General features: G+C 48.7%; 2 protein-coding genes across 7 annotated transcripts in view; both read left to right on the top strand.

Annotated features, from left to right (window-relative positions):
• Positions 1-6,585, top strand: part of LOC144591233 (zinc-binding protein A33-like) — a gene marked incomplete at its 5' end in the record, with an annotated part of 13,533 nt that extends 6,948 nt beyond the window's left edge. The window contains 2 exons of the mRNA XM_078395517.1: positions 452-570; positions 6,565-6,585. Of these exons, the coding sequence (XP_078251643.1) occupies positions 452-570; positions 6,565-6,585 (140 nt within the window). The remainder of the gene's footprint in view (positions 1-451; positions 571-6,564) is intronic.
• LOC144591232 (zinc-binding protein A33-like) lies at positions 5,372-24,257 on the top strand. Of its 6 annotated transcripts, none has more exons than XM_078395510.1 (8): positions 5,372-5,516; positions 7,941-8,003; positions 10,728-11,252; positions 11,345-11,440; positions 11,935-12,168; positions 12,861-12,883; positions 12,982-13,097; positions 21,160-24,257. In XM_078395510.1, exons 3-8 carry the CDS (start codon positions 10,842-10,844, stop codon positions 21,690-21,692), a joined length of 1,413 nt encoding a protein of 470 aa, XP_078251636.1. In that variant the 5' UTR covers positions 5,372-5,516; positions 7,941-8,003; positions 10,728-10,841; the 3' UTR covers positions 21,693-24,257. The 6 variants fall into 6 exon arrangements, with proteins under 6 accessions (XP_078251636.1, XP_078251637.1, XP_078251639.1 ...); XM_078395511.1 differs by having other exon boundaries at positions 7,941-8,233; XM_078395513.1 differs by lacking the exon at positions 5,372-5,516 and adding an exon at positions 5,958-5,982.

The raw sequence follows: 24,257 nt of genomic DNA, 5'->3' as shown, positions 1-24,257 counted from the left end.
AAGTTGTTGTAAATCCTTTTGCACCCACTCCAATTGACTAACAAACCCACCCTTCCCTTTGTCTCACCCGCCACTCAAACAACACAGGAGCAGGTAATCTGGCCCCTCATGTCTGCCCCCTTTCACTGTGATCATGACGACCCCACCACTCACCTCTACCTCCTCTTTAACAACCTCAAATTACCGCTCACCTCAATATTCACCTGCTCCGATCTGCCTCCATATCTGAATAACCCGCTTCATTCCCCCATCCCCACCGCAATCTCGCAATCCTCCTCACTCTCCACATTTGTCCTCTCCATCCACCCTCCCCCACCTCACGAAATTCCCCTCTCAATCCCTGGATAAAAAATTCGGGATAGATGCGGCCTCTCCCCCGGTCCCGGGGCCGCGCTGCCCGAGTCTCCCCCCGACCCCCGGGGACTCTCTGATTCTCTGCTTCTCCCCCCAGTCTTCGTCACCCTGGATGTGGAAACAGCGGCTCCGGGGCTCGAGGTGTCTGAGGATCGGAAGAGGGTGAGACGGACCCGGACCCGGAGGAGTCTCCCTGACACCGGGAAGAGGTTTACAGTCAGTGTGTGTGTGCTGGGATCGGAGGGATTCACATCGGGGAGACATTACTGGGAGGTGGAGGTGGCGGGGAGTCGGGGCTAGAGTCTGGGAGTCGCCGCAGAGTCTGTGGAGAGGAAGAGACCGGTCACACCGACCCCGGAGACTGGAGTCTGGAGCATCAGGCGGGGGTGGTGACGGGTTTGATGCACTCACCTCCCCTCCATCCCGTCTCCCCGCCCGTCCCATCCCCGGGAGGGTGGGAGTTTATCTCAGTTACGAGTCCGGGACAGTTTCATTTTACGATGCGGACACCAAGTCCCATCTCCACACCTTCACTGGGAATAAATTCACGGAGAAACTTTATCCTTTCTTCGGGCCTTGGGGTGGAAACTGGCTGAGGATCTGCTCCGGTTCCGCTCCGGGTGTGTAAAAGGGTCGGGTCCGGGGACCGGCGTCAGGAGCGGGGCTCAGGGGCTGTGGGGCAGAAACCCGGTGGACAACAGGTCGGCGCTGAACGGCTCCCATTTAATCCCCAAATTCCGCGTCGTAAAACTCCAATGAGCGCGGAAATAAAACCAGGGGGAATGTAAATGTGGGAAGAGAGAAATAAACAGCAAGTGGAATCAGAGCTGTCGATCCGTTCATTTCAACGCGTTAACTGCGTCACTTCTTGGTCCCGCCACTAGATGGCAGCAACGCCACGCGGTGCGACCACAGACCAGCTGTAACTTTGAGAATTAACTTTGACAATTGCAGAAACAGCGGGAATCTGATTTAATAAGTGACTTTTGTCACCTGCTACCATACCTGCGGCCCAAACCACATGCATGGCTTAAAATGTGGAATAAAAGCAGAAATTGCCCAAAATTCTCAGCAGGTCAGGCAAGGTGAAACAGACTTTATATTTCACGTCTAATACCGACGACGAATGGTGTTTCCATTTGGATTTTCAGGATCTGTTTTTAAAAAAAACTTTATCCAGTTGATTGGGTGATTGGAATGTGTGACTGAGCATAAACTGCCAACAAAAAACAGAAAACATTGTCGGCATTCAGCAGGTTGGGCAGTATACTATGGGCACAGCGCTGTGGAGTTTAAATATAGCACAATGGCCACAGCGCTATGGGTCACAGACTGTTCACGAAAATTCACGTTTACCAAGGGTGACCATCCCTGTGGGGTGCTGGGGGAATTAGATGCTGACGTTCAGATGAATTGTTAAACTCCAGTGACATCCGCACCATTGGATGAACTTAGTTTCGTATAGTTTAGTTCATTTCAGAGGTGCAGCTCGAAAACAGGCCCTTCAGCCCACCTAGTCCGTAGCAAACCATCAACACTATGACCATTACCATCAACACTATCATACACACTCAGGAGACATTTTAGAATTCGTAACGGAACCAATTAACCTACCAATCTGCACGTCTTTGAAATGTGGATGGATACCAGATCACCTGGAGGAAACCCATGTGGTCACACGGAGAATGTACAAACTGTGCAGACAGCACCCGTAGTCAGGATTGAACCCTGATGCTGTATAGACAACATCTACAGCACCTTAACCACCAACGCACCTGCTCCCCCTCAAACCACCTGCCCCCCCTTATCCTGTCAACCCCTGCCTCAGTTCTCCCCAGTCTCCACCACCGACCTCTCTGACCTCTTCACAGGAATAAAAACTGCCACCTGCTCTCTGGACCCCATCCCCTCCAGCTTTGTCAAGGCCTGCCTTCCTGCTCTCTCTCCACTTATCACTGCAACAATAAACTCCTCCCTGTCCACTGGCATTGTCCCGCCATCCCTCAAAATCGCTGCTGTCACCCCCATTCTGAAAAAACCTGGTCTAAACCCTGACACCCCAAACAACTTCAGATCAATCTCCAACCTACCCTTTCTGTCCAAAGTTTTGGAACGTGCTGTAGCTTCCCAACTCAAATACCACCTCTCTACCAATAACCTGTATGAAACTTTCCAATCCGGATTCCGCTCCAACCACTGTACTGAAACTGCGCTCCTCAAAATCACAAACGACATTCTCCTCTCCTCCGACGCTGGCAACCTCAACATCCTCATCCTACTTGACCTCAGCGCCGCCTTTGACACCATAAATCACTCCATTCTCCTCACCCGACTTGAAACCTCCTTTAACATCACCGGCACAGCCCTATCCTGGTTCAAATCTTACCTCTCTGACAGACACCAGTTCATCTCCATTAACAACTGTAAATCCCCCACCGCTCCCCTCCCCCAAGGTGTCCCCCAATGCTCAGTCCTTGGCCCCCTCCTCTTCATCCTCTACCTGTTCCCCCTTGGTCAATTAATCCGCCGTCATGGTCTCAACTTCTACTGCTTCGCCGATGATATCCAACTCCTCATCTCCACCAAGTCAATCTCCCCCACCACACACTCTACACTGACAAACTGCATCACTGAAATAAAATCTTGGCTTCAATCAAAATTCCTCAAACTCAATTGCAACAAATCTGAAATCATCATCATTGGTCCAAAAACGCTCACCAAATCCACCCAAAACTTCATCCTCAACGTTGATGGTCTCCCAGTATCCACCTCCCCTCACATCCGGAATCTTGGAATCATCTTTGATCAAACCCTCTCCTTCGACAAACACATCAAACACATCACAAAGACAGCCTTCTTCCACCTCAAAAACATTGCCCGTCTCCGTCCATCCCTCTCCTCCACAGCTGCAGAAACCCTCATCCACACCTTCATCACCTCCCGTCTGGACTACTGCAACAGCCTCCTCTATGGCGCACCCTCAAAAATCATCAGTAAACTTCAATACATTCAAAACTCCGCTGCCCGTCTACTCACCCACACCCCGATCCGTGACCATATCACCCCCGTCCTTTACAAACTCCACTGGCTCCCCATCCCCCAGAGAATCCAGTACAAAATCCTCCTCATAACCTACAAAGCCCTCCATAACCTGGCCCCATCCTACCTGAACGACCTCCTCCACAGGCACACTCCCACCTGCACCCTCCGCTCTGCTGCTGCCAATCTCCTATCTCCCCACATCCAGACCAAACTCAGATCCTGGGGGGACAGGGCTTTCTCCATCGCTGCTCCCACCCTATGGAACTCACTACCCCAAACCGTTAGAGACTCCTCCACACTCACCACATTCAAAACATCGCTGAAGTCTCACCTGTTCAGTACTGCCTTCAACCACTGAAGGTCACCTCACCTTCTGTCTCCTTTCTCTGTTCGTTTACTTATTTACTTATTTATCTATTTATTCATTTCCCTATGTTCTCTAAATCTCTGTAAAGCGTCTTTGAGTATATGAAAAGCGCTATATAAATGTAATGCATTATTATTATTATTATATCTAAAATTTAAAAGATACTTGGACAGGAACATGGATAGGAAAGGTTTAGAGGGTCGTGGGCCAAATGTGGGGCAGGTAGGACTAGTATAGACGGGGCATGTTGGTTGAGATGGGCAAGTTGGGCTGTTGGGCCCGTTTCCACACTGTATGACTTAATTGGTGCATCAGGCTTGACTTGGTGTAAGGAATATTTGAATAATTGAGTAGGCAGCATCACCGGAGAACCTCAATAGGTGACATTTCAGATTGAGTCCAAAACATCGCCTATCCATGTTCTCCAGAGATGCTGTCTGATGAGCGTTTGACTGCACTGGGCCTGTGCTCGCTGGAGTTTAGAAGAATGCGGGGGGACCTCACCAAAACATACTAAATAATGAAAGGCTTGGATAGAATGGAGATGATGTTTCCACCAGTGGGAGAGTCTAGGTCTAGAGGTCAGATAGAAAAAGTTTTTTTAGGTACGTGAAGAGGAAAAAAATAGTCAAGGCAAATGTGGGTCCCTTGAAGACAGAAGCAGGGGAATTTATTATGGGGAACAAAGAAATGGCAGACGAGTTAAACCGTTACTTTGGATGTCTTCACTGAGGAAGATACACACAATCTCCCAAATGTTCTAGGGGCCGGAGAACCTAGGGTGATGTATCTCTAAATCTAAATGTCCTAATTCTGTTCCTATCACTTGTGACCCGCTGAGTTACTCCAGCACTTTGTGTCCTTTTGAACATAATATTTTCGAGTGCAGCCTCACCAATGAGTTGGACAAAGTGAGTGCTGTGGTCTTTGCAGATCGGACACTGAAACATGTGAAGCTCCCACTGTCAGTCCAGGCGTAGGTTGGGTGACCAAGTCAAGGGCTCCCAGGAGAATTTTTAATGAATGAACACGTTTAAACACGGCTGTTTGTCTATCCCTTTTCACTGAACAGAATGATTTAGAAATAAACACAACTGTTTTGTTGAATGGCACTGTGGATAACTTCCTGGAACTTCACTTCTGTAACTTATGATCATCCCCATGACCAAAGCTTCAAAGAGTTGCCAATCTTTAAAGCCGGGATGAGACTGGGGGAACGGGGGCCCTTGTCACGTGCGGAGGGCAGGACAATGGGAGCGCCCTGAGTTACGTCACTCTGCTGTCACGTGCCGTGGGTGGGTGGTCGGATGAGCCTGTTGTCACGTGCCGGGGGGGAAAAGGGGTGTGGACGGAGACAACTGTTGTTGAATGGAGATTTGGTGTGACGTGTCGGGGGCGGGGTGTCATGTGTCGGGGCGGGTTGAATGGAGATCTGGTGTCACGTGTCGGGGGCTAGTGAATGGGGTCTGCTGTCACGTGTCGGGGGAAAGGGGTCTGGTGTCTCGTGTCGGGGGCGGGTGAAATGGGGTTTGGTGTCACTTATCGGGGCGGGGAATGGGGGTTTGGTGTCACGTTTCGGGGCGGGAGAATGAAGCTCTGGTGTCATGTGCCGGGGGCGGTTGAATGAGGTCTGGTGTCACGTGTCCGGGGCGGGTGAATGGCGACCTTGTGTCACGTCTCGGGGGCGGAATAGCGGCGCCGGCCAGTGACGTGAGGTTGGGCGCGAAACCGGGCGGGCGCCGGAGCAGAGGGGGTGAGTAACAATGGCAACCGGAGATGGGGGACAGGGGGGCAACGGCGGGGCCCGTCTCCATGGAGACGCGGCCTGGTCCCAACCTGGAGAGGGAAGAGGGAGGAAAAAGGGGAAGGGCGGGTTATGGGGGAGGGAGGTGTTTGGGGAGGAGAAGTGACGGGGGAAATGAGGAGGGGGTGAGGGGCGGGAGGCGAAGGGAAAGGGGAGGGAAAGGAGGGCAGGCAGAAGAGGAGATGTTGAGGGGAGGGGGACAAGATGGGATACATTGATAAATAGACAATAGCTGCAGGAGGAGGCCATTCGGCCCTTCGAGCCAGGACCGCATTCAATGTGGTCATGGCTGATCATCCACAATCAGTGCCCTGTTCCTGCCTTCTCCCCATATCCCTTGGTCCCACGAGCCCCTAGAGCTCTATCTAACTCTCTCTTGAATATATCCGGTGAATCCACAGAATCACAACTCTGGGTGAAAAGTTTTTCGTCATCTCAGTTCTAAATGGCCGACCCCTTATTCTTAAACTGTGTGTGGCCCCTGGTTCTGGACTCCCCCAACACCGGGAACATGTTTCCTGCATCTAGGGTGTCCAATCCCTTCATAATTTTATGTGTTTCTATAAGATCCCCGCTCATCCTTCTAAATCCAAGTGAATACAAGCCCTGCAGCTCCATTCTTTCATCATATGATAGTCCCGCCATCCCGGGAATTAACCTCGTGAACCTGCGCTGCACTCCCTCAATAGGAAGACAGCTCGTTCCACGTACCTACCACCCTTTGTATTAAAAAAGTGACCCCTCATGTTCCTGTGAAATCTTTCCCCCGTCTCACCTTAAACCTATGTCCTCTGGTTCTTGATTCCCCGACTCTGAGTAAAAGACTCTGTGCCTCTACCCTAGCTATTCACTTCAGGATCGTATACATCATCATAAGGTGACCCCTCATCCTCCTGCGCTCCAAGGAATAAAGTCCGAGCCTGTTCAACCTCTCCCTATTGCTCTGGCCCTCAAGTCCTGGCAACATCTTTGTAAAACTTCTCTGTAATCTTTCCAGTTTAACGACATGTATACATGAATGACACACAACATTCTACAAGAAGGACTGCGAGAAAGCGAGACTTTTATTCTGCAAATCCTGCAGGGGCATTGTAAATGTTCGTGCCAGCCCCAAACTGTGGTCCCAAATCGCCCCTTCCAGTTTTTAATCGTGTGATTTTTCTATTAACACAAGTTTTGCTAGGAATGCAACTATCACATTACGGCAGGAATGTATATTTTAATTTAGTTTGTTAATATAAACTGCAGATTCTGTTTCTAATATTGCAGCCATTTCAATGACAATTTTAATGTTCTTTTAAATATTTTTGTGGGTTTTGTTTGAATTATTCATTGGATGCAAATGACACAAAACAGACATCTAAAGAGGTGTCTCGACCCAAAACATCACCCATTCCTTCCATCCGGAGATGCCGCCTGTCCCGCTGAGTTACTCCAGCAATTTGTGTCTATGTTTGGTTTAAACCACCATTCGCAGTTCCTTCCCACACACAAACAGACCATTCGGCCCAATCAAACATTTCTGGTCTTCATGCTCCAGGCAAGCTTCCTCCTCAGTTTAAAACTATCGGCATTACCCCCTTTTTTCTTTTTCCCTCGGGTGGCACAGTGGCCTAGATGGTAGAGCCGCTGCCCCACTGCGCCAGATACCAGGGTTTCCATCCTGACCTCGGGTACTGTCCGTGTGGAGTTTGCACATTCTCCCTGTGACTGCGTGGGTTTCCTCCGGGTGCTCCGGTTTCCTCCCATATCCCAAAGACGTGTGGGTTCGTAGGATTATTGGCCTCGGTAAAAATTGTAAATTGTCCCTAGTGATTAGCTGGATGATGCTGGCTGCCTTTCCCAGGAACAGGAGAAATCTTCCTTCGAAATCTCACCTAAAAAAGAAATCAGAGCAAATGGAGCAGCAACAAAGCAGAAGCAACAGGGCAGCGCAGTGACACAAGTAGTGCTGCTGTCTCCTAGTTCTGGTGAGCGGGTTCCATCCTGACCTCGGGCGCTGCCCGTGTGGTTCACGCCTTCTCCCTGTGACCGTGTAGGATTCCTTCCACGTCCACAATACACACTGGTTCTATAGTCAATCGGCGACTGCAAATTATCCCTGTGAAAGTGGGTGGTGGGCGGATGAATGGGAATTAAAGGGCACGTGAGAAGGAAAAGGCAGCAGGGAATTGTATTGGGGGAAGAGGTTTGATGGGTTATAAGATTCACTCTCTGCACTCGTCCTCCCCGCCCTCCCGAAACCTCACAAAATTCCCTCTCCATCCGGATAAAGACTCCGGGAGACATGTTCTCCCCCGGTCCCGGGGCCGCGCTGCCCGAGTCTCCCCCCGATCCCCGGGGACTCTCTGATTCTCTGTTTCTTCCCCCCAGTCTCCGTCACCCTGGATGTGGAAACAGCGGGTCCGCGGCTCGAGGTGTCTGGATCGGTAGAGGGTGAGATGGACTGAGACCCGGAGGAGCCTCCCTGACACTGGGAAGAGGTTTACAGTTAGTGCGTGTGTGCTGGGATCGGAGGGATTCACATCGGGGAGACATTACGTGGAGGTGGCGGGGAGTCGGGGCTGGAGTCTGGGAGTCACCGCAGAGTCTGTGGAGAGGAAGAGACCGGTCACACTGACCTCGGAGACTGGAGTCTGGAGTATCTAGCGGGGGCTGGGTGACAGGTTTGATGCACTCACCTCCCCTCCATCCCGTCTCCCCGCCCGTCCCATCCCCGGGAGGGTGGGAGTTTATCTCAGTTACGAGTCCGGGACAGTTTCATTTTACGACGCGGACACCAAGTCCCAAATCCACACCTTCACTGGGAATAAATTCACGGGGAAACTTTATCCTTTCTTCGAGACTTATTGGGATGAAAACAACTGGCTAAGAATCTGCTCCGGTTCCGCTCCGGGTGTGTAAAAGGGTCGGGTCCTGGGAGCGTCTGGAGCAGGGCTCAGGGGCTGTGGGGCAGAAACCCGGTGGACAATAGCTCCCATTTGGCGCTGAATGGCTCCCATTTAATCCCCAAATTCCTCGTTGTAAAACCCCAGTGAGCGCGGAAATAAAACCAGGGGGAATGTAAATGTGGGAAGAGTGAAATAAACAGCAAGTGGAATCAGAGCTGTCGATCCGTTCATTTCAACGCGTTAACTGCATCCGTCAACGGAACAGAAATACTTTTTTTGTAATTCTGTGTCTTGTTGCTTTTATTTTTGTATGGCTTTAAGGTAATTCGCATATCACTGTACCTGAATTGGTGCACGTGACAAAAAAATACATTTGAAACCTATATCTCTAAAACTTACTGAAGCTGATAACTAAGTTAGAGAATTGAATGCTTTTAAACCAGCTCTTGTTCACACCTTATCTTTTTTCTGATTATCGTGTAATCAGGATCTGTGATGCGGTCTGCCAGCCTGATTTCCTCCTCACTTACACCTCAATCATCCCATCTAACATCTTCAGACTTTAAACTCAAAGCTTGTCAACGACTGATTGCTGAAGATAGACACAAAAGCTGGAGTAACTCAGCGGGACCGGCAGCATCTCTGGAGAGAAGGAATGGGTGATGTTTCGTGTCGAGACCCTTCTTCAGACTCAATCTTCGGTTTAAACCAGCATCTGCAGTTCCTTCCAACGCAAGGGTCGATTCTGACCGTTTGAAGATGGGTCTTGACACGAAACGTCACCCATTCCTTCTCTCCAGAGATGCTGTTTGTCCCGCTGAGTTACTCCAGCATTTTGTGTCTGTCTTCGGTTTAAACCAGCACCTGCAGTTCCTTCCTACACATACCGACTGATTACTGTTCACTTCAGCTTTGATGGCAACCGGTATTATGGAAGCAAGACCCCATGGCGCTGATGGCGGCGGCAACCCGAGACCCGCTGTTGCCGCGGCTCCTCATCCCCCTCCTCCACCCTCTCCCCCTCATCCCCCTCCCTCTCCGCCGGGCCTGCAGCGGCGGCCCCGACCCCGCCCGGCAGCGGCTCCACAAGGAGAGAGGCGGCCATGGAGGCCCGGAGTGGAGGAGGAGAGAGAAATGGAGAGGTGAGGGAGAGGAGGAGAGAGAAATGGAGGGGTGAGGGGAAGGAGAGGGATGAGGGGAAGGAGAGGGATGAGGGAGAGGTGGAGAGGAAGAGAGGGAGGAGGAGGTGCAGGGAGAGGATGAGAGGGAGAGGAGGAGTGAGGGGGAGGTGGAGCAAGAGGAGGAGGGGTGATTCGGAGGTATCCTCTTTGTTCAGGAAACGGGGCTTCAACTCCACTCCACGTTGTTGTCCAGCCTCACTTACCCCCTCTGGCAGCTTGTTCCAGACACCCACGACCTTCTGTGTGAAAATGTTGTTCTTCAGTTTCTGATTGAATCTTGCACCTCTCACCACAAACCTGTGTCCTCTAGTTCTCGATTCCACTGCTCCGGGTAACAGTGTGCATTCACCCTGTCTATTCACCACTTGATCTTATGCACTTCAGCCTCCTGCGCTCCAATGAATAAATCCTTCCCTGCCCAACCTCTCCTTTTCGCTCTGAGCCTCAAATCCTGGCACCATCTTCGTGAATCCACTCTGCAGTTGTTTCCAGCATTTTATCCTGCCTTACACTGTCCCAAGCGCTACTCTCCGCTTCCGTCTATATTCAGGACAGTTTAATGTGTAACTGACCCCTCCCTGTGGTAGAGAGCGGGGGAACCCTCCATAGTTTCCGCGGGTGGATTTGTCTCCTTCCTTTAAAATGGTCGTAACGATGGTGACCCTCGGGTGCTCTGGCCGGCGCTCCTCGTCCCAGAGGAAGGCAGACATTGATGGTGAAACTCACCAGCGTCTTCAGTGCACCTGCACAACCTTTGGCCGTCTGAGGAGAAGACTGTTTGAAGATCAGGACACAATTCGCAAGTCCTCAATCATTTTGTCACACACCTTCTGTCTTTTCATCTCTGGCCTTTGTCCAACCGTCTGACTATCAACTCCCTCTCCCCCCTCAACTGTGTCAACCTATTGCCAGCCAGGCTTTGTCCTGCCCCCTTCCTCCCATCGTTATTCCATCTCCCACCCCCCACAATCAGTCTGAAGAAGGGACCCGACCCGAAACATCTGCTGTCCATGTTCTCCAGATGTGCTGCTTGACTCACTGACTTACTCCAGCACTTTGTACTTTTATTTGTAACCCTGCATCTGCAGTTCCTTGTTTCTGCATCTTCACGTTGAACACTTGCAGCGGAACTACATTAATTCCTCTAGACGGCAGCGTGCGCAGTGGACCTGCGTTTTGAACCAGGAAGTGGCAGAGTGAAAATGGCTTCAAAAGACAGGTTCGAGAGTTTAACCGAGGAGGTAGTTTGTCCCATCTGCCTGGATTTCTTCATCGATCCGGTGTCACTGGAGTGTGGACACAACTTCTGCCGCTCCTGTATCACACAGAGTTGGGAATGTGAAGGGAGAAACTGCTGCCCGGAATGTAGAGAGGTGTTTGCAGACCGCACCCTCAGGGTTAGTTGGGCCTTGGCGAGACTGGCTGAGAAAGCTCGAACACTGAGCCTGAATCGGACAGAGAAGGAAAGTACACTTCACTGCGAGGAACATCAGGAAGAACTGAAGCTGTTTTGTGAAACTGACAAGAAGCTGATCTGCCTGGTTTGTGCAGCTAGGCGGGAACACAAGTCTCACACCTTCATGCTGGATAAAGAAGCTGTTGAAAACTACAAGGTAAAAGCAAACCGGTTTTGATCGCATCATTGTTTAATTCCGTTTTTATTGTCTAACGCTTTTTATTCTCCGATTTTCAAACACAATCACAGGGTCAGGTTAAAGCTTCCATCCAGTCTCTCACAAAAGATAAATCAGGGATCCAGCAAATGGAGCTGCAACAGAAAGAGAAGATTTCTGGAGTTCTGGTGAGCCTTTTAAGTTTCCATTTCCCGATCTTGTGCAGGTTTGATCCCTGTGACGCGTGTAATAACAGGGCAGCGCAGTGACACAAGTAGTGCTGCTGTCTCCCAGTTCTGGTGAGCGGGTTCGATCCTGACCTCGGGCGCTGCCCGTGTGGTTCACGCCTTCTCCCTGTGACCGCGTCGGATTCCTTCCATGTCCCCAATACACGCTGGTTCAATGGTCAATGGGCGACGGTAAAATTATTCCGAGGAAAGCGGATGGTGGGCGGATAAATAGGAATTAAAGGGCACATGAAAAGGAATAGGCAGCAGGGAATTGTATTGAGGGTAAAGGATTGATGGGTTATAAGATTACCCTCTCGACATTTCAGAAGCATTTAGACAAAGAATTGAACTGGCAAAGCAAACAAAATTGCACAGGACAAATGTTACGGTCAAGGTGGTGTGGAAACACAATCAGTGACATGAAATATTGATCTTCACCTTTCATTTCACAGGAACAGTCACACAACCTTCAGTCCAAGATCACATCCCAGTTTGCTGAACTACACCAGATTCTCACTGAGAAAGAGCAGCGCGTACAGGCAGATATCCGGGAGGAAGAGAAGAGGATTCTGAATAGAATGAAGAAAAATCTTGGAAAGATCGAAGAGAATTTAAAATCTATTCAGGAGGAACTCTTTAAGTTGCAGCAGCAGATGGATCAAAAGGACAGTGTGGTGTTTCTGAAGGTGAGGGGTGACACTCCAGTTTGGCGAAGTGAAAGTGCACAGTCACAAAATGGTGGGGGATATTTGTGAAATAAATGCTGCATTTGCCAGTAATTGAGAACTGGGTAAATGCTCCGTCTGTTTCAGAGTTGTGCTGCTGTTGTTCCCAAACTAAATGGCCTCCCGCATAATCTGTGGGATCTCAGCACTGCCTGCGGTCTCCTTGGGATGAGTTACTGTGATCCTGTCACTGAGTTAGCGAATGTTTAATATTTCCCCGAAAAGATGGAAAATCTCCAGGACTCAAAAGATCATGTGGAAAGTTTGTCCTATGTTCCTCTTTAGTGGGAAAGAATTACGCGGCGTTAAACCGATCTGTTGAAGGCTTGCTCTCGGATACACTTCTTCAAGCCCTTTGATTTACCCACCTTAACATGCCTTGAGGTCGCCAGCACTTAAGGGGACCTATCCTATCCTATCCTAATTATCCCTTTGCTCTTAAAGGAACCTATTCTCCCCATAGTTATTATTTTGCTATTAATACACTTGTAGAATCTCTAGGGCAATATCCAATATTTGTCTCTGTGACGATGACAATAAATGCTGGGCAATGGAACATTTCTGGGGCTTGTTGTGATTTGTGTGAAACTCCTGCTGTCGGGATGTGGATGTCCCGTCTCAGTCTGCTCAGATTTGTGTTTTATTTCTTGCAGGAGGAAGCTGGGAGGAAGAAGAGGTAGGACATGCTCTTGACTGAAACACTGCATGTTTGTGTGTAAAAGCTCAAAGAATTTGTTGATGCTCAGTTTATAACCAGCTGCTAAATATTTGCAGGGTTAGTGATGAAGATAAAGCATTCACAGTGACAGACGGGGCCTTGTCGATTGAAAAATTCCATCAGCATTTTTTGATGAACACGCTGTGGAGAGAAACATCTGCCATTAAGCGAGGTAAAACCTGTCCAGTTTCCCCTCTTCTTGTTTATAACGCCTTTTCGTAACACAGATGCAAACATTGCCGAGAGAGATTATATTCGCCTCTAACACTTCCTATGGCAGCTAGCTCTCTGCCACCCAGTGCCTGAAAACATTGAAAACTTTAGACTTTCCCTTCACAACTTAAACCGATGCCCTCGAAGTTTAGAAAACTGCATCTCCTACTCCTCAGTCCGTTGGCCCAGTTCATTATGACCAGTTTAATCTTAGACCTTCTTCGCTCTCCACGATGTCTCATGAATTTTAGTCTCATCCACAAACCTGCTAGCCATGCCACCCACATACACATCATTTATCTAATCATTTGTATGAATAGGGACCAACAGTGGATTCAGCATTGAGCATTGTGGTGCACCACTTGCGACAGGCCTCCAGTCTGAAAAACAACTCTCTACCTCCACCCTCTGTCTCCCACCTTCAGGCCACATGTTTACCCATTGGCTAACTACCCTGGATTCCATATGTTCCAGCCTTCCTGATCAGCCTACCATGGAGTTCGCTGCTATCAAATTGCTAATCAGACCTCCAACATTCACATCCAAGCCTTAGAAATATAACATAAACAGCAGTGAGCATCTGAAATGTTCTGCCCTGGGAGGTAGTGATAGGTCAGATTATTGGAATAGGCAAAGTGAACACAGATGGATATTTGAAGGATCGAGAAATTGGCGGTTATGGACACATTGTATAGAACAGGAATTGGTGCCATCGTAGATCAGTCAGGATCACATTGAATGGCGGAGTCGGCCTGAGGAGTGGAGCCTACTCCTCCTGCTATTTTCTTGTGATCTTTAGTTTTTTTCATACCTACAGCATGATAAACCTTACACAGAGTTGAATGCCGCAAAGATTGACAATACTTGTCCCTGGGACAATGATTTTGCTGTGCGGGGTGAGATTGGGGAGACTAGGCCTGTGTACTCGAGCGTTTGGGTGTATTAGAGGGGATCTCAGTGAAACACAGAGTCCTTACAGGGCTCACTGGGCTGGATGCAGGGAGGATGGTTCCCCTGTCAGAGGGGTTTGGAGAGCGGGCACTCTCAGAATGAGGGCCGCACCGTGTAGGACAGAGATAAGGAGACATTACTACACGCAGAGACTGGGGAACGACCCTGCACCGGTGGCTGTGGAGACTCAGTCATTCAGTGCCCTTGGAGCTGAGAACCGTGGTTGTACATTACAGAGTCTGGCCCTTCGGCCCATCGTGTCCATGACCATCTTTTCCCCAGCTATACTAATCGATTTGCCCACATTCCACCGGCATTCTTCTCCACCTCACCTATTTAAATACCTCCAATATATTGATTTATATCTCACTCCACCACCTCCTCTGTAGCATGTTCCAGATATCACCCACTCTCAGTGTAAATCTATGTACTAAACCTCTCGTTTGTTTGTTTGTTCCTGATCTACAGCCAAAACGGTACACGATAGCATGACGATTTTAAGCCCACCTTACTCACCGTCATCCCTTTGGTGCTAATGGAAGAAGTTTCATTGAAATCGGTGTTATATTTTTTAAGTTATTCACATTTTAAGGTTTAAATCTATCTCCTAGGGACGTTGGGGGGAGGGAGGGAGGGGGGGCGGAGTGAGTGAGGGGGGAGGAGGGGGAGGAGGAGGAGGGGGAGGGGGGAGGGGGGAGGAGGGAGGAGGGGGAGAGGTGGGGAGGAGAGGGTGCTGCACCAATGCAGGAGAGGTTTGGGCCCAATGGATCCACTTGGTCTAGTAAAACCTAAATCTCAGATATACTTTAAAATACTTTGCTCTCAATATAAACCTGCACTCTCGTGATTTGATATCCCTGCATGCGAATAAGGTTTAGATAATTAACCTGCATCCTGCTGCAGACTTTGACAACCTTCCCTACTATCCACAATTTTTGCTTCCTCCCGAAACTTACTAATCGCACCTCCCACATTCACATCCAAGCCATGATCATATAACATAAACAGCAAAGGGAACTCGAAGTAAAAGAGCCATTAGGAGGCAGTGATCTCAATATGATAAGTTTTACTCTAAAAATTGAGCGGGAGAAGGGAAAATCGGAAGTGTCAGTATTACAGTCTAGCAAAGGGGCATGAGGCAGGAGCTGGCCAGAATTCACTGGAAGGAGGCCCTAGCAGGGAAGACGGTGGAACAGCAATGGCAGGTATTCCTGGGAATAATGCAGAAGTTGCAGGATCAATTTATCCCAAAGAGGAGGAAAGATTCTAAGGGGAGTAAGAGGCACCCGTGGCTGACAAGGGAAGTCAAGGACAGCATAAAAATAAAAGAGAAGAAGTACAACAAAGCAAAGAAGAGTGGGAAGCCAGAGGATTGGGACTCTTTTGAGGAGCAACAGAACTAAGAAGGCAATATGGGGAGAAAAGATGGGGTATGAGGGTAGAAACATAGAAACATAGAAAATAGGTGCAGGAGGAGGCCATTCGGCCCTTCGAGCCTGCACCGCCATTCAATATGATCATGGCTGATCATCTAACTCAGTATCCTGTACCTGCCTTCTCTCCATACCCCCTGATCCCTTTAGGCATAAAAGCCACATCTAACTCCCTCTTAAATATAGCCAATGAACAGGCCTCAACTACCCTCTGTGGCAGAGAATTCCACTGATTCACCACTCTGTGTGAAAAAAAAATGTTCTCATCTCGGTCCTAAAAGACCTCCTTATCCTTAAACTGTGACCCCTTGTTCTGGACTTCCCCAACATCGGGAACAATCTTCCTGCATCTAGCCTGTCCAACCCCTTAAGAATTTTGTAAGTTTCTATAATATCCCCCCTCAATCTTCTAAATTCCAGCGAGTAGAAGCCGAGTCTATCCAGTCTTTCTTCATATGAAAGTCCTGCCATCCCAGGAATCAACCTGGTGAACCTTCTCTGTGCTCCCTCTATGGCAAGAATGTCTTTTGTCAGATTAGGAGACCAAAACTGTACGCAATACTCCAGGTGTGGTCTCACCAATGCCCTGTACATCTGCAGCAGAACCTCCTTGCTCCTGTACTCAAATCCCCTCGCTATGAATGCCAACATACCATTTGCTTTCTTCACTGCCTGCTGCACCTGCATGCCTACTTTCAATGACTGGTGTACCACGACACCCAGGTCTCGTTGCATCTCCCCTTTTCCTAATCGGCCACCATTCAGTTAATAGTCTGCTTTCCTGTTCTTGCCACCAAAGTGGATAACCTCACATTTATCCACATTATACTGCATCTGCCATGCATTTGCCCACTCACCTAACCTATTCAAGTCACCCTGCAGCCTCCTAGCATCCACCTCACAGCTAACACTGCCCCCCAGCTTCGTGTCATCCGCAAACTTGGAGATGTTGCATTCAATTCCCTCGTCCAAATCATTAATATATATTGTAAATAGCTGGGGTCCCAGCACTGAGCCTTGCGGTACCCCACTAGTCACTGCCTGCCATTCTGAAAAGGACCCGTTTATTCCTACTCTTTGCTTCCTGTCTGCCAGCCAGTTCTCTATCCACATCAATACTGAACCCACAATACCGTGTGCTTTAAGTTTGCATACTAATCTCTTATGTGGGACATTGTCGAAAGCCTTCTGGAAGTCCAGATATAACACATCCACTGGTTCTCCCTTATCCACTCTACTAGTTACATCCTCGAAAAATTCTATAAGATTCGTCAGGCATGATTTGCCTTTCATAAATCCATGTGGACCTTGTCCAATGATTTCACCACTTTCCAAATGTGCTGCTATCCCATCTTTAATAACTGACACTAGCATTTTCCCCACGACCGACGTTAGACTAACTGGTCTGTAATTCCCCGTTTTCTCCCTCCCTTTTTGAAAAGTGGGGTTACATTATCTACCCTCCAATCCTCAGAATCTAAAGAGTTTTGAAAAATTATCACTAATGCATCCACTATTTCTGGGGCTACCTCCTTAAGCACTCTGTGATGCAGCCTATCTGGCCCTGGGGATTTATTGGCCTTTAATCCATTCAATTTACCTAACATCACTTCCCGACTAACCTGGATTTCACTCAGCTCCTCCATCTCATTTGACCCCCGGTCCTCTGCTATTTCCGGCAGATTATTTATGTCTTCCTTAGTGAAGACAGAACCAAAGTAGTTATTCAATTGGTCTGCCATGTCCTTGTTCCCCATGATCAATTCACCTGTTTCTGACTGCAAGGGACCTACATTTGTTTTAACTAATCTTTTTCTCTTCACATATCTATAAAAGCTTTTGCAGTCAGTTTTTATGTTCCCTGGCAGTTTTCTTTCATAATCTATTTTCCCTTTCCTAATTAAGCCCTTTGTCCTCCTCTGCTGGACTCTGAATTTCTCCCAGTCCTCTGGTAGGCTGCTTTTTCTTGCTAATTTGTATGATTCATCTTTTGTTTTGATACTATCCCTAATTTCCCTTGTTAGCCATAGATGCACTACCTTCCCTGATTTATTCTTTTGCCAAACTGGAATGAACAATTGTTGTAGTTCATCCATGCGGTCTTTAAATGCCTTCCATTGCATATCCACCGTCAACCCTTTAAGAATCAATTGCCAGTCTATCTTGGCCAATTCACGTCTCATACCCTCAAAGTTACCTTTCTTTAAGTTCAGAACCGTTGTTTCTGAATTAACTATGTCACTCTCCATCCTAATGAAGAACTCGACCATATTATGGTCACTTGCCCAAGGGGCCACGCACATCAAGACTGCTAACTAACCCTTCCTGATTACTCAATACCCAGTCTAGAATAGCCTGCTCTCTCGTTGGTTCCTCTACATGTTGGTTTAGAAAACTATCCCGCATACATTCCAAGAAATCCTCTTCCTCAACACCTCTGCCAATTTGATTCACCCAATCTATATGTAGATTGAAGTCACCCATTATAACTGTTTTACCTTTGTTGCACGCATTTCTAATTTCCTGTTTGATGCCATCCCCAACTCTACTACTACTGTTAGGTGGCCTGTACACAACTCCCACTAGCGTTTTCTGCCCCTTAGTGTTTCGCAGCTCTACCCATATAGATTCCACATCCTCCAAGCTAATGTCCTTCCTTTCTATTGCGTTAATCTCCTCTCTAACCAGCAACGCTACCGCACCTCCTTTTCCTTTCTGTCTATCCCTCCTGAATATTGAATATCCCTGGATGTTCAGCTCCCAGCCTTGGTCACCCTGGAGCCATGTCTCCGTAATCCCAACTATATCATATTCATTAATAACTATCTGCACATTCAACTCATTCACCTTATTACGAATGCTCCTTGCATTGAGGCACAAAGCCTTCAGGCTTGTCTTTACAACACTCTTACCCCTTATACAATTATGTTGAAAAGTGGCCCTTTTTGATTTTTGCCCTGGATTTGTCTGCCTGCCACTTTTACTTTTCACCTTGCTATCTATTGCTTCTACCCTCATTTTACACCCCTCTGTCTCTCTGCTCATGCTCCCATCCCCCTGCCACATTAGTTTAATTCCTCCCCGACAGTACTAGCAAACACTCCCCCAAGGACATTGGTTCCATTCCAGCTCGGGTGCAGACCATCCTGTTTGTACTGGTCCCACCTCCCCCAGAACTGGTTCCAATGTCCTAGCAATTTGAATCCCTCACCCTTGCACCATTTTTCAAGCCACATATTTATCTGAAATATCCTCCTATTTCTACTCTGACTAGCACGTGGCACTTGTAGTAATCCAGAGATTATTACCTTTGAGGTCCTACTTTTAAGTTTATCTCCTAGCTCCCTAAATTCACCTTGTAAGACCTCATCCCGTTTTTAATCTATATCTTTGTTGCCAATGTGCACCACGACAACTGGCTGTTCACCCTCCCCCTCCAGAATGTTCTGCAGCCGCTCAGAGACATCCCTGACCCTTGCACCAGGGAGGCAACATACCAACCTGGAGGCTCGTTTGCGGCAGCAGAAATCGTTTGCGGCCGCAGAAACACCTATCTATTCTCCTTACAATTGAATCCCCTATTACTATAGCCCTTCCACTCTTTTTCCTCCCCTCCTTTGCCGCAGAGCCACCCACGGTGCCATGAACTTGGCTGCTGCTGCCTTCCCCAGATGAGCCATCTCCCCCCACAGTATCTAAAATGGTATATCTGTCTAGGAGGGAGATGACCACAGGGGACTCCTGCACTACCTGCCTACTGCTACGCTGGCTAGTGGCCACCCGTTCCCTTTCTGTCCGCTTAACCTTTACCTGCGGTGTGGTCAACTCACTGTACCTGCTATTCACGACCTTCTCAGCATCGTGGATGCTCCAGTATGAATCCAACAGCAGCTCCAACCGTTCAATGCGGTCTGCCAGGAGCTGCAGCTGGACACACTTCCTGAACACGTAGTCATCAGGGACACCGACAATATCCCTGATCTCCCACATGTTGCAGGATGAGCACTCCACTCCACGGTAAACTAGCCAATAATATATAGGAGGATAGTAAAAGATTTTTTAGGTATGTAAAGAGGAAAAAAATAGTCAAGGCAAATGTGCGTCCCTTGAAGATAGAAGCAGGGGAATTTATTATGGGGAACAAGAAAATGGCAGACTAGTTGAAACGGTACTATGGATCTGTCTTCACTAAGGAAGACACAAGCAATCTCCCAGATGTTCTAGTGGCAACAGATCCTAGGGTGACGGAGGAACGGAAGGAAATTCACATTAGGCAGGAAATGGTGTTGGGTAGACTGATGGGACTGAAGGCTGATAAATCCCCAGGGCCTGATGGTCTGCATTCCAGGGTAGTTAAGGAGGTGGCGCAAGAAATTGTGGGCGCATTGGTGATCATTTTCCAATGTTCTACAGATTCACGATCAGTTCCTGTGGATTGGAGGGTAGCTAATGTTGTCCCACTTTTTAAGATAGGAGGGAGAGAGAAAACGGGAAATTATAGACCAGTTAGTCTTACATGAGTGGCGGGGAAGATGCTGGAGTCAATTATAAAAGACGAAATTGCGGAGCATTTGGATAGTAGTAACAGGATCGTTCCGAGTCAGCATGGATTTACAAAGGGGAAATCATGCTTGACTAATCTTCTGGAATTCTTTGAGGATGTAACTAGGAAAATTGACAGGGGGAGCCGGTGGATGTGGTGTACCTCGACTTTCAGAAAGCCTTCGACAAGGTTCCACATAGGAGATTAGTGGGCAAAATTAGATTTTTAGATTTAGAGATACAGCGCGGAAACAGGCCCTTCGGCACACCGGGTCCGCGCCGCCCAGCGATCCCCGCACGTTAACACTATCCTACACACATTAGGGACATTTAAAAAAAAACATTTACCCAGTCAATTAACCTACATACCTGTACGTCTTTGGAGGGTGGGAGTAAACCGAAGATCTCGGAGAAAAGCCACGCAGGTCACGGGGAGAACGTACAAACTCCGTACAGACGCCGCCCGTCGTCAGGATCGAACCTGAGTCTCCGGCGCTGCATTCGCTGTAAGGCGGCAACTCTACCGCTGCGCCACCGTGTGGCGCATGAGCACATGGTATTCTGTCCAACACCCGATCATTCATACTCTGCTTCCTTCCATGGTCCAAGCCACCCCTCCCTCTCTCTCACCCTCCACTCCAAGAAACAGGGGCAGGTCATCTGGCCCCTCGTGTCTGCCCCCTTCACTGTGATCATGACGACCCCACCACTCACCTCTACCTCCTCTTTAACAACCTCAAATTACCGCTAACTTCAATATCCTCTTGGTCCGATCTGCCTCCATATATGAGTAGCCCCCCCCCCCCTTCGTTTCTCCACCACCGCAATCTCGCAATCCCCCTCACTCTCCGCACTCGTCCTCCCCGTCCACCCTCCCCCACCTCATGAAATTCCCTTGCTATCCCCGGATAAAAACTCCGGGAGAGATGTCTGTTGTGCACCCGATGTGGTTGTGGGTGAAACCCCAGGCAGGGTTTGAGTTGTCCGCCCGCCTGTGCCTGAGGCCGAGCGGCCTCTCCCCCGGTCCCGGGGCCGCGCTGCCCGAGTCTCCCCCCGACCCCCGGGGACTCTCTGATTCTCTGCTTCTCCCCCCAGTCTCCGTCACCCTGGATGTGGAAACAGCGCATCCGTGGCTCGAGGTGTCTGAGGATCGGAAGAGGGTGAGACGGACCCGGACCCGGAGGAGTCTCCCTGACACCGGGAAGAGGTTTACAGACAATCCATGTGTGCTGGGATCGGAGGGATTCACATCGGGGAGACATTACTGGGAGGTGGAGGTGGCGGGGAGTCGGGGCTGGAGTCTGGGAGTCGCCGCAGAGTCTGTGGAGATGAAGGGACGTGTCACACCGACCCCGGAGACTGGAGTCTGGAGCATCGGGCGGTGGGATGACGAGTTTCTTGCATTCACCTCCCCTCCATCCCGTCTCCCCGCCCGTCCCATCCCCGGGAGGGTGGGAGTTTATCTCAGTTACGAGTCCGGGACAGTTTCATTTTACAACGCGGGCACCAAGTCCCATCTCCACACCTTCACTGGGAATAAATTCACGGGGAAACTTTATCCTTTCTTCTGGCCTTGGGATGAAGACCACTGGCTGAGAATCTGCTCCGGTTCCGCTCCGGGTGTGTAAAAGGGTCGGGTCCCGGGACCGGCGTCAGGAGCGGGGCTCAGGGGCTGTGGGGCAGAAACCCGGTGGACAACAGGTCGGCGCTGAACGGTTCCCATTTAATCCCCAAATTCCGCGTCGTAAAAACCCCAGTGAACGCGGAAATAAAACCAGGGGGAATGTAAATGTGGGAAGAGAGAAATAAACAGCAAGTGGAATCAGAGCTGTCGATCCGTTCATTTCAACGCGTTAACTGCGTCACTTCTTGGTCCCGCCACTAGATGGCAGCAACGCCACGCTGTGCGACCACAGACCAGCTGTAACTTTGAGAATTAACTTTGACAATTGCAGAAACAGCGGGAATCTGATTTAATAAGTGACTTTTGTCACCTGCTACCATACCTGCGACCCAAACCACATGCATGGCTTAAAATGTGGAATAAAAGCAGAAATTGCCCCAAATACTCAGCAGGTCAGGCAGCATCTGCAAGGTGAAATAGACCTTACATTTCAATAGACAATAGGTGCAGGAGTAGGCCATTCGGCCCCTCGAGCCAGCACCGCCATTCAATGTGATCATGGCTGATCATTCTCAATCAGTACCCCGTTCCTGCGTTCTCCCCATACTGGAGAACTGGCCTCCACTGCCTTCTGAGGCAGAGAATTCCACAGATTTACAACTCTCTGAGTGAAAAAGGTTCTTCCTCATCTCCGTTCTAAATGGCCTACCCCTTATTCTTAAACTGTGCCCCCTGGTTCGGGACTCCCGCAACATTGGGAACATGTTTCCTGCCTCTAGCGTGTCCAGTCCCTTAATAATCTTACATGTTTCAATAAGATCCCCTCTCATCCTTCTAAATTCCAGTGTATACAAACCTAGTCGCTCCAGTCTTTCAACATACGGCACTCCCACCATTCCGGGAATTAACCTGGTGAACCTATGCTGCACGCCCTCAATAGCAAGAATGTCCTTCCTCAAATTTGGTGACCAAAACTGCACACAGTACTCCAGGTGCGGTATCACTAGGGCCCTGTACAACTGTAGAAGGACATCTTTGCTCCTATAGTCAACTCCTCTTGTCATAAAGGCCAACATGCCATTAGCTTTCTTCACTGCCTGCTGTATCTGCATGCTAAGTTTAAATGTCTGATGAACAAGGACACCCAGATGTCTTTGTACTTCCCCATTTCTTAACTCAGATAATAATCTGCCTTCCTGTTCTTACCACCAAAGTGGATAGCCCCACATTTATCCACATTAAACTGCATCTGCCATGCATCTGCCCACTCACACAACATGTCCAAGTCACCCTGCATCCTCATAGCATCCTCCTCACAGTTCACACTACCACCTAGCTTTGTGTCATCCGCAAATTTGCTAATGTTACTTTTAATCCCTTTATCTAAATCATTAATGTATATTGTAAATAACTGCGGTCCCAGCACCGAGCCTTGCGGTACCCCACTAGTCACTGCCTGCCATTCTGAAAGGGACCCATTTATCCCTACTCTTTGTTTCCTGTCTGCCAACCAATTTTCTATCCATGTCAGCACCCTACCCCCAATACCATGAGCTCGAATCTTGCCCACTAATCTCCTCTGTGGGACCTTATCAAAGGCTTTCTGAAAGTCCAGCTACACTACATCCACTGGCTCTCCCTTGTTCATTTTCCTAGTTACATCCTCAAAAAATTCCAGAAGATTATTCAAGCATGATTTCCCCTTCGTAAATCCATGTTGACTCGGAACGATCCTGTTACTGCAATCCAAATGTTTTTCAGATCTGATACTGATGACAAATGATGATCAACCTGAGTCATTAACTCTGTTTCTCTCTCTACAGATGCTAACCGTCCAGCTGAGTATTTCTCGGATTTTATTTTTGATTTTCAGCATCTCCCTATTCCTTCTCTCCAGAGATGCTGCCTGACCTGCCGAGTTACTCCGGCACTTTGTGTCTATCCGTCCAAACCTTTCCTGTCTGTGTGTCTGCCCGAATTTCTTTTCATTATTGTCCATTTGGGAATGCTTGTGCCTCTGATGGATATTAGGGGGCCGTCTGTACGGAGTACGTTTGTTCTCCCCGTAACCTGCGTGGGTTATCACCGGATGCTCGGGTTTCCATCCACACTCCAAAGACGTGCAGGTTGTAGGTTAATTGGCTTCGGTAAAATTGTAAATTGTCCCTACTATGTGTGGGATGGTGCTGGTGTGCGGGGATCGGTGGTTAGTGCGGATTCGGTGGGCCGAAGGGCCTGTTTCTGTGCTATAAAGTGGAAAATAATAAAGAGGATGAAGATTGGACTTTTTTGCTTTCCATCACAGTGAGGAATGTGGGGAATCCGCTGTAGTGGATGTTTATGTTAACTTCTATGTAATTCTGTGTCCTGTTGCTTTTTTTTGGTCTGGCTATATGGTAATTCACATTTCACTGTACCTTAATTGGTACATGTGACAATAAAAGACCTTTGACTCTAAAACTTACTGAAGCTTACTTGGGGAATTTAATGCTTTTAAACTAGCTCTTGTTCAAACATCTTTTTTTCTGATTATTGTGTAATGAGGATATGTGATGCCGTCTGCCAGCCT

Source organism: Rhinoraja longicauda, unplaced genomic scaffold, assembly GCF_053455715.1.
Source record: "Rhinoraja longicauda isolate Sanriku21f unplaced genomic scaffold, sRhiLon1.1 Scf000740, whole genome shotgun sequence".
In the NCBI taxonomy this organism is placed as follows: domain Eukaryota; kingdom Metazoa; phylum Chordata; class Chondrichthyes; order Rajiformes; family Arhynchobatidae; genus Rhinoraja; species Rhinoraja longicauda.
This window is presented reverse-complemented; position numbering and strand designations above follow the sequence as displayed.